Source organism: Lytechinus variegatus, chromosome 7 (genome assembly GCF_018143015.1).
Source record: "Lytechinus variegatus isolate NC3 chromosome 7, Lvar_3.0, whole genome shotgun sequence".
Lineage (NCBI taxonomy): Eukaryota > Metazoa > Echinodermata > Echinoidea > Temnopleuroida > Toxopneustidae > Lytechinus > Lytechinus variegatus.
The window spans coordinates 40,022,073-40,032,342 of NC_054746.1; the positions used below are offsets into that span (position 1 = coordinate 40,022,073).

Consider the following 10,270-nt stretch of genomic DNA (forward strand, 5'->3'; position numbering starts at 1 on the left):
GACACAATACTAATGAGAATCAATGCTGCTGTCTCTAAAGATTGAAATGAGTATACTCTGTTTATAATTGCTCAGGCTTCTGCAAATCTTGCAATTTGAACTACTTACTTAGTGCTTTTTGTGAATTTTTTTCTTGGTGAAGGTGTACAAGAAATATGAGGATTTACACTTTGCCACTTTTCACCCAGAAGAAGGTTGAAGATTTGGCTAGACAATTCCTCTTTGCTGGAATTGTTTTTTTTTCAAATAATCTTTTGATTCATGAAAATTGAAAGACGGTACCTGTCTCTTGTCTACATGATTATCATTGACTATAGATAGCCTTGTAAAATAAATTGATTTTGTGATTTATTCCATGCTTCTGTGATCACTTGAACTTTCTATCACTTGAGACTTTAGAAATGAATATAGGAAGTTAGTAGAAATTAGTACTAATGAAGCAAAACCACAAACTTTTAGGGAATTTTAGTCTGTTGTTGGATGAAGGTTATCTTTTTATAAAGGGTTCGATTGTGTTTTAGGATGTGTCTTTGTGTTTAGTAAAATAATCCCTGACTACTCACCTCTGTGTGCAATCTGAATTTTTCAAAACCCACAAAACCCCCTTCTATATCTCTCTCTGGGTCTATCTGTGTCTCTCTTCTCATTTCTGTTTCTCTCTCCCCCCTCCTCTATCCGCCATGTGTGTTCATATTTCTTTTTTTCTACAGTCTCTCTTCCTCCCCTCTCTAATGATCAGTTCAAGTTCCTCAGTTAATTTGAATCTTCTTGGACTGATGTCTAAAGCCAAACTTTGATTCTGAAAATTCAACTAACCAGAGACTAATCCAACGAAAATAAACAAACCACTGAATAACCAAAGAGATCAAGTGGTCTTTTTAGGCGGTGCTGCACCATCCCAAGTTTGCTCAATCTCAAGATTTTAGCCCGATCGGCCATCTTCGTGATTAATCTCGAGATTCAAGAAACCCCGTCTCCACCATCGCAAGAAGAGCGATTCCTGCTCAAGTGAGGCATCGATTCATTATAGTCTGATGCCGTGTCGGTTGATGTGGCTAGAAATCGAATCTTAAGATTGATCTATTTCTTGATGATGAAGAACCATGTAATATGACTTGTATGTTTGCTTGACTTCCTATTTTCTGTTCCATGCGGCTTTGTCTTTCTTTTGGCACTTCAACGGTTGCAATCTGCATTGTGTATATAACTTTATTGCATTCTTGGAGCCAAATGGGTGTGACCTGTAAGACTACTTGGCTCTCATCTATGTAATCTCCATAATAATAATCCACTTTTATGTAGCACTTAATACATCGGAACGTCTCTAAATGCTTTACAGATATACCCTGGTCATTGGATCCTCATCCTGGTATGCCCGCATACAATGTATGCACATTTTCCACTCCCTAGGGAGCATTCCAACAAGAGTACCAATTGCTAGGCATACTATATAGGCTTTACAAATAAACTTTGCATTTTCTCTGTAGTAGTATTACACAACATATATTTCAAAACCGTCAATGCAGAACACTGAACATATACTGTATACTATACTTAGCAACAGCATTATATTCATTTTCACAGTTGTTTGCCCGAACTTAAATTTGATTTAGAATGTGAATGGTATAGTATACTGAATTTTACCATAAATTGTGAGATTTTCTTTCATACTTTTCTGCTGTATAGGTTCATAGTTGCCAAAATACATTCCTGAATATGACTATCATTGTACTACATTGCTACAAAGGAAACTAATGGAACAGTCATGTTTTTTTTTTCTTTCAGACCAAGACAGAACAAACTCCATCAATATGGCTTGGTGTGTGCACCAAAGGCATCCATTTATATGAGGTATTGGATGAAATGAAATATATTAGCTCTCTATATGGGAAAGTATAATATTATATCAACACAAAATAAAAGAGAATTTGCAATCATATTTGGATCAACTTTTTATGGTATTGGTTGAATACAAACTAAGACGAGAAAATGGTTGAACACTTCCTCGTTATGAGTGGCTTTATATTTGTTGTTTCTTGTCATAATATAATTCTTAATGTAGCATGAAATTATCAAGATTTCCTGTATTCCAGTAAGCCATCATGTTAGAAATTCTTCTTCACCATTTTGTGGATAAGGTCTATTTATTTCAGTGCAATTAACACTATATCCATTGTTGGGTAAGAAATGAAATGTGTAGCTATAAACCTTTTAAATCAACCACATCATTTTTATTAGGGGTGTTAATTGGTGGTAAGATTTTATGGAATTAGCATTTCTCGTTGAATTTCCAATTGTGCTATAAAGAGCTTCCAGGCATGTTATGCACTGTACTTTGGAAACCACCAATGGAAAGCAGTATAACCATTTCTGTTTCTTGAATATTGAAAGTTATTTAAAAGTGTTTATTTTTTTATGTTTAGGATTCTACAGATGGAAAGTACCTTTTATGTGAATACCCTTGGGTTGACATCAAGAGATTGATATTCCAGGTAAATATGTCATTACATTTTCTCAATATCAGTTCATTCCAGAATTCATTTATCACCATGGGGATATTTTATGTGTTTTTACAGATTTAAGGTGTTAAATGTTATTGCATACTGTATGTTTCTTACAGTACATGTTTTATAAATTAGAATATTCTTGTATCTAATTGCATGTTCCTACTTTGTGTAATCTACAGGCTGATGTTGTCTATTTTCAGATTTTTATCTTCAAAAGTTGATTGAGTACTAGCTAAATTCACCAATAAGAAGTGGACTATCAAACTACAAGTTGTCCATGTGTACTCAGGGTATCATCTCAGAATTCTTGACATGTTGTGTAACACTAACCTGAAATTTCAGAAATTCAACTTTAGAGTTGTATTTATTCTTCTTTATCACAGAAAAAGAAGTTTGAGCTTCTTGTGGAGGGAGTATCAGATGGAAGGAAAATCACATATTACACATGCACTGAAGCAAAGTAAGTTATTGTATCACCAATCTTAAATTCAACCTTTATTAAAATCAAACCTCATGGTCTTCAGAATTCAATTGAAACACTTTGTCATCTGCATTTTCCATGAGATATGTTTATATGTTTAAAGAAATATTCTCTTACAATGATATCAGTTTAAAATGGCCAAGATAGAATGTCCTGTAAACAATAACTTCTTATTATGAATGTACTTTATATTTTTTTAAAATATTATGTTCAATTTCATTATAGTTTGAAGTACATATTTGTTCAGATAATTTGTAATATTTCAATTTTATTTATTTACGTAGGTCCAAACATCTATTGAGGCTATGCAAGCTGACCCATTCATTCCAGATGCAAACACAGTCATTGGTAGATCGAGCGCGCATCAGAGAAAGTGCTTCAGGTAAGTGCTCTCAGGAATTTGGTTTACCATTTTGAACTCTTCCCCCTTTTTTCTCTTTCATTCCCTTGTTTCCCCCTTTCTCCCTCCCTTCTTTTTTAATTTTAAATTTTCCTTCAACTTCTATGTTGTAATGACAATGTTATACTCTGCATTCTCTTTTATTAAAATGCTGATAGAAGTAGGAACGAAAATATTGACTAACTTAATTTTAATCTTCAAGTGATCTTTCTCTTTAAATCTTTCTTGATATTTTAATCATTTGATTTTAATTTTATTCAAGTTTATAATCGATCCCAGTATGACTTGACTTTTTGCAGCAATCAGAATTTCTATATTTTATATTTCTTGAATTCATTTGCCCTGTCCTGCTCCCTGGAAGATACAATGCATTTGTATTAAAATATAATTCTTAAAATCTATAGTTTAGTTTAGTTTAGTTTACTCCAACGATGTTGTAGGACAAAGCCTGTTCATCGATCAAAGTAGAAATGTCTATTGCTGCTCTCCTTCAGACAAAATTAGATGCGTTACTTATGTTGGCATGGAGGGGTGGCAGGGGTATCGTAGACAGTGAAAAATTCCATGGAAACACACAAGAAACGAAAATTACTCAAAGTCATAGGCAATCTTCTCCCAATGCTTATCCAGTCTATTCTTAAAAGCAATCACTGAACAAGCAGTAACTACATCTTCTGGGAGACTGTTCCACACATCTATCACTCGGTGAAAAACTTACGCACATCAAGACAAATGAAATCAGGGCCCCATTTCATAAAAAAGTTTCTATGATAGCAACTCTTACTTGAATATCACCTTTCATTGGAAGAGCCAATCAAAAAACAGAATTTTCACTGTTGTCATGGTAGTTGACATTCCATCAGGACTTTCTATCATAGCAACTTTTTAGGTGTGTGTTCTAGTAAGGTTCAGGGGCCACGGAATGGTTTACAAATCAAAGTGGGGGGGGGGGGCTGACCATGCAAAAAATCACAATCATGGTAATTTTTACGTTTTTGTACATGGTTTTGGAAAAAAAAGTGGCCCCTGAGGTTACTGAATGTACCAAGTGTTACAAGTAAACTTATCGTGGTATCTTTCTGTTTGATTCAACCCACAGAGAAGAAAAGATACCGTGAATCGTACATCAGTGGTGACATCTCCTGGTCAGATGTAGATAGCTCTATGACAACTACATCTCATAGTGAGATGTCTACCACCAAGGTTGACCAAAGGATGTCTGTTATCAGTAATGTGAGCTCTGTAGCAACCTCTGGTATCGTATCAGATGAGAGGTCACCGGTTGAGAAGACAATGAGTGAAGGTTTGAACCATTCCATTTGATCTATGTACCAAGGTCAAGAAGGGTCACTTGATGTAGAACATGCAGATTGATGAACTTAATAAATATTACCTTGTATTAAAAGAAAAATCAGAATATGACATTTTATGTGGTTTTTAAAGCGAGGTAATGAAAGACCACTTGATGCTCAAAACCATTCCCTTTGATCTACATGGCAATATCAAGATTCTATCACTTGATATAGAAAATGCAGATTTGTGCCACTCAGTAATTAACTGGTATAAAGTGAGAAGTTTGACATTTGTATGTGGATCTTGACAGTGAGGTAATAAAATATCACTTGCTGAATGAAATCCATTCGATATGTTTGTATTATAAGTATACCAGTATCATTTTAGAATGCAATCATGAGAAAATTAATATAGTATGAAATTGTGTATGTTTCATTAATTGTGTGAAAATGTTATATCAAGATAATTTTCATGCAGTGATAATTTATTGTTTTATCTTTTTCTTTCAGATGATGACATGTCACCATATAAAATAATTGAGATTCCTTCATCAACGATGACCCATATCCCACAACTCGAATCCCACCAAACACTACAACCTTCTACTTCAAGAGAGGACATGCTGCTATACTCTGGTGAGTCTTGTCTCCTACAAAAATAAATTATAATTCTTTACAATTATACTAATGATAATAACACTGTTCTTGTATTGTATCATATTATTAGCTAACATTTTTGTGTGCATTTACAGGACTATGATTGATATTAAGCTGGGTTGTAGCTCAAGCCCCTCTTTGACATTAACAAGCAATGTAAAAGTAGGGAGAAAGAATTGATTATTGCCAACATCAGAATCTAATTTAGCACCAAGACTGATTGATCTTAGATTAGTAGCTTAGACTGCCAAATTAATAATTTGCAGCTAGAGCCCAGAATAAGAATTTTTGTTACCCTCTCGTTGAAAGGCAAGAATAGACCAGTTCGTAGTTACTTCATGGACAATTTTGGTCAAATGACCTTTCATTTCTTTCATCATGATAGGCAGATTTCAAAGCAAGATATTACGTAAGCTTGCCTTACATAGCAGGATGAAGAAATTGAATAGACCAGGTGACTAGAATAGCACACAAATGAACACTTAATGAAGGCATTTGTTGCATTCCTACTTTGAATGCATATCTTAGCATGTTGCACAATGTACTTTGCAAACTGTGAAATACCAGTCGTTCGTGGAAGCATTGTTGTTTTTTGTGGATATAAATGAAAACGACAATTCAAAAGAATATATGAATAATCAAGACATCAAAGTTGGTGCTTATCTCATTAGATTTTAAAGCACCATGTCATTTTAGTACAAATGACCTTCTTCTGATCATGCGTAGAATCTTTTGATCATGCGCAGAAAGGAACTACGAACTGGCTTATCAAAATCATGTTGTCACCACGCTTCCATTGTTTATGATAAAGGATTTTGAAAACGGAATCTGGGCATAAACATCCAATTAACATTCATTCATGATTATGTTTTGTTGACTTGTTTTGATGCAGATGGTGTATCAAAGCGTCATTCTGCAGCTATGTCTGATGCATCTAGTCACAAGGAACACAATGCAACTCATTCATCTTCCTCTAGTGAACCGGGTAAACCAGTGGTGGTATATCAAGACGCTACTGGTATGCTTAGTGAATCAGAATGGGCATCAGATGATGAGGTAATGCAAGATGAAGATTACCAAATTTCTAGGATGGTGTTGCTCCATAATTGTATTGGAAATGATTAATTGTTGAAGTTGACAGGAGCTTAAGGGTAAAGAGATGAAGAGGAAATAAGTTAGATATGAGATTAATGTGAAATCATATGAATCTCATTCTCACATTTTTTTTACATTCTGAAGTGTAATTGCCATATTTAATAAAAGCATGCTTGATTCAGAATGGATAAAGAAAGAATAAAGATTTGTGTGCAGCAGCATGTTGCTGTGTTTTTTATAATGGCTGATGCAAATAGTGTCCTACATTTTGTGCTCTTAACAAAGTGAAACATTGAAATAAATCTTAAATTGTGATGTGTTTTTTTACTATTGATACTTGTGCAGGCAGAGGATGATGATGAAGATGAGAGGAGATATCACAAGAAGCACAGTCGATCCAGCAACCATCATCAACTCATAGACACAAGGAAAATCAGAGCAGAAATTGCTGACAAGGATGTAACTGCTCCTTTACTGAGTGCTCTTTGCAATGATCGCTCACTCTTGATGATGCAACAAGAACAAAGCAATACAACTCATGAAGACAATTCATTGGGAAGCAACGACTTGAGTCGAACGTCTAGTAGTCGCGGCTCTGGCTCCGTCCATGAGAAGAGCTATCATGAAGATTTGAACACATCCTTGACTACTCTTGTAAGTCATAGCTCAATAGACTCAGACATGCATAGCTCTGTTGTGGAGAGACTCAATGCAAAGTCCTGCTCCATGATCAACACAATGAGCTCCTTGGGATACTCGCAAGGAAACCTCTCCAAACATCAAACGTTATCAACCTTGAACAATCTAGCAGATATGGACATCACGCTCATGGACAGTACACCTTTTGATGTCAGGTTAAGCTTTGACTCGGCCAGTGAAGGCAGGGTCAAATGTCAAACGCTGCCATCCAAGATGAATGCCAGTGAGCAAATGCTGCTTCTTGGTGCAAGTGTCAACTCAGTTCAACGTGATGAATCTGTCTCATACTCTGCCCCTAATCTTTCACCTGGTGCTAAAGTTCCCATTGCCAGTCATTAAGGAAGGTCATTGAACTTTCAGTAAGGACAAGCCTACATGACATTTACCGAGAACCTTCTTTAATTGATAGGTCAGAGACCTTTTATTAATAGGTTTGTAAGAAGTTTCTACAAACTTGCTGCATTTACAATAGGATATCCTAAATTGAGGCTGTCTTTATATAAACAATGCAAACACATTTTGGGTATTATGATATTTGCGCATATTGTCACTCAGCTACTCGTTTGATTTATGTTTAATTTGTTTTATTTTTGTCATTTTAAGTAATATCAATCACTTAAAACTCATTTATGTTGATTAATAGATTAAAATAATTAAGATTTAACCAACTCAAAGTAGTCTTAGAAGAGTCCTGTAGATAATTACTTTTAAAGAAAACATTGAACTAACAGGCAATATTTGTTACTCTTCCTAGTACACAAATTTGAGTTTCTTTTTGTAGAATTCTAATGACAATTGTTCTTGTGTCTTGAAACACTTGTTTGACTATGTGGTATGATATCTTGTATTGTCATTTGTGACTTTGTGTTGTATGTTTATGTCATTCAGTTTATGTGTTTTTACTAAATCTTAGATTCCAATTTATTTTCCAATTTGATCTTTTTCACTGACTGTATTGTTAAACAATTCTTAAAATTTTGTATTCTGTATTTTTTTTGCATATACATCTGTAAATGAATTTGAGGCAACATATCTCATCAATGTGGGCATTTATACTTCTTGTACATCCATTTCAAACAGTTTATTACTTTATCTGGCCAAGCTATTCCTACATTCTATTCTGAAAAGCATTCTAGGCAAAAATTTGAATTAAACCACTGAACATTGTCAAATTCACACAATATATGTGTGATGTAATCAGAAGACAATTTAGTTGACAATATTAAGTAAGATTGCTAAAGAGACTTCTTATAAAGGAAGAACTTAATATAAACTACTTCTGAATAACAGGGGCCACAGAACCGAGGAGGGGGGGGGGGGGGCTTGAAGCCTCCGTAAAAATTGCCATCAATTTGTGATTTCATGCGTGTTCAACTCCTCCCCCCCACACACACTTATTGTTCAGCCCCCATTTTCAAAACTATTCCGCAGCTCCTGTATTATCCATTTAATAAAATCACCATATTTTATATATTAAGATACTTTTATTTTTGCGTACTTGCCTTGCAAATTTTCCCCTCCGTTAAACAAAAATAAAATGTCAATCCAAGTGTACAAACAAGTTTTTGTTATCAGTTAACCTGATATTATCTTTTAGTGATTTATTTTTACCATGCAATAAAATAATTGTTCTTCTATGGTTCATAACAATGTGTCATCTACTGATTTAAAGATATCTGAGAAATTACAAGTGAATTTGAACTGAATTGAATCGAATATAATTTTTCTCGTCTCTAAATCTTCTTGATATATATCCATTTTAATTCAATTTTACAAGGCTGTATTAAATTGATTATATAGAGTATACCATACTTATTTTGATAATTTTGATTTTCCTGAATTGAAAATATCATTTTCATACAGGATATAAAAGAAGGTGATCCATATGAAAGTAATAGATACTCCTATATTGTTTCATATTGCAGTTTCATGTGTTTTTCAGAAATAAAGAGGTACCAGTATCATTAGAAGTAGTAGTACATTGTCTTTGAAGTATGATTGCATTTCAACAATCAAGACAATCTTTAAATTCAATATCAAGAAAACAATCATGTTTGATATAAAATCGTAATTGATCACTTTTCAATTCTCTTATTCGCTTTCTCTCTTTTTTGTGGTTGCTTTTTATCCATTGTCAATAAGTTTCAAATGCAGAGTGTACAGGTTTTATGTATTATCAGTATTCGATAATTGTTTTATGAATTGATCAGTCTGTATTTAGAATGAACATTGATGAATGCAAAAAGAAAGAAGATTTTTAATGTTATAGTCTGGTAGAATCTTCTCTTTCAAGTACAGTCTTTGAAAGTTATTTTTTTTTTCAAATACCGGTAAATTAATTATACAAATACATAATTGCATTTGTAGTTTATTCACAAGTTATATCAGACAAAAAATATAGAATGGCCGACAGTATTGAAAATCATGAATGCTTTAACAGTACAATAATTTGTAGGGGGCCTTCCAAGTTCTAAGTCCAAAGATTGTCAGATGACTTTCAATATTTGCTACATCATGCAAAAATGGTTAGACATCTCATGATACTGTAAATCAGGAAGTTAATATATCAGTATTTTCCAATAACTTTTAAGATAGAAAGTCTGATATTTGCATACCATGATAATAAAAAAAGAAATATAAAATATCACTAATGAAGGAGGGAATGTCAAAATTAAGAATGAACTTGGATAGGCCACAGTGATTATTATAGTGATGATGATGATGATCCATGGCATTTATATCGCACAATATTTTTGTTAAAAAACAATCGTAGTGAGCACAGATGTCCTTTAAAAATGAGAAAAATTCACTCCTGAAAAATCCACCATTTTACTCACTATCACAGTTGATCATTGTATATGAGGCCGTGTGCAATTTGATTTTAAGTTAATATTCCTCCTACAAATCAGCATGCCTTAAAGCCTTCTCATCTGAACATGTCAGTCAAGGCCTTCCTCTGGAAAGCCAGTAAAAAATAAACTTTTGGTGGGTGTCAGCAAAATTATGACAGTGGTTAGTGGTAGAAGTACCAACCTATCTGTGAATTAATGTACAACGGTAACAAAGCTGTGAACTGATAACAAATTCATAAAATCAAGAAACATTACAATTTGATTTATTTTTTCCTATAAGGGTGCTA

General features: G+C 33.8%; 1 protein-coding gene across 1 annotated transcript in view; it reads left to right on the forward strand.

Annotated features, from left to right (window-relative positions):
* The window catches only part of LOC121419278 (FERM domain-containing protein 1-like), a 46,506-nt gene extending 38,062 nt beyond the window's left edge, over positions 1 to 8,444 (forward strand). Inside the window, exons 8-15 of the mRNA XM_041613671.1 lie at positions 1,786 to 1,851; positions 2,424 to 2,492; positions 2,891 to 2,967; positions 3,273 to 3,370; positions 4,488 to 4,691; positions 5,191 to 5,316; positions 6,230 to 6,393; positions 6,778 to 8,444. Coding sequence (XP_041469605.1) covers positions 1,786 to 1,851; positions 2,424 to 2,492; positions 2,891 to 2,967; positions 3,273 to 3,370; positions 4,488 to 4,691; positions 5,191 to 5,316; positions 6,230 to 6,393; positions 6,778 to 7,470 — 1,497 coding nt within the window. The 3' untranslated portion in view covers positions 7,471 to 8,444. The remainder of the gene's footprint in view (positions 1 to 1,785; positions 1,852 to 2,423; positions 2,493 to 2,890; positions 2,968 to 3,272; positions 3,371 to 4,487; positions 4,692 to 5,190; positions 5,317 to 6,229; positions 6,394 to 6,777) is intronic.
* The last annotated feature ends 1,826 nt before the right edge of the window (positions 8,445 to 10,270 follow it).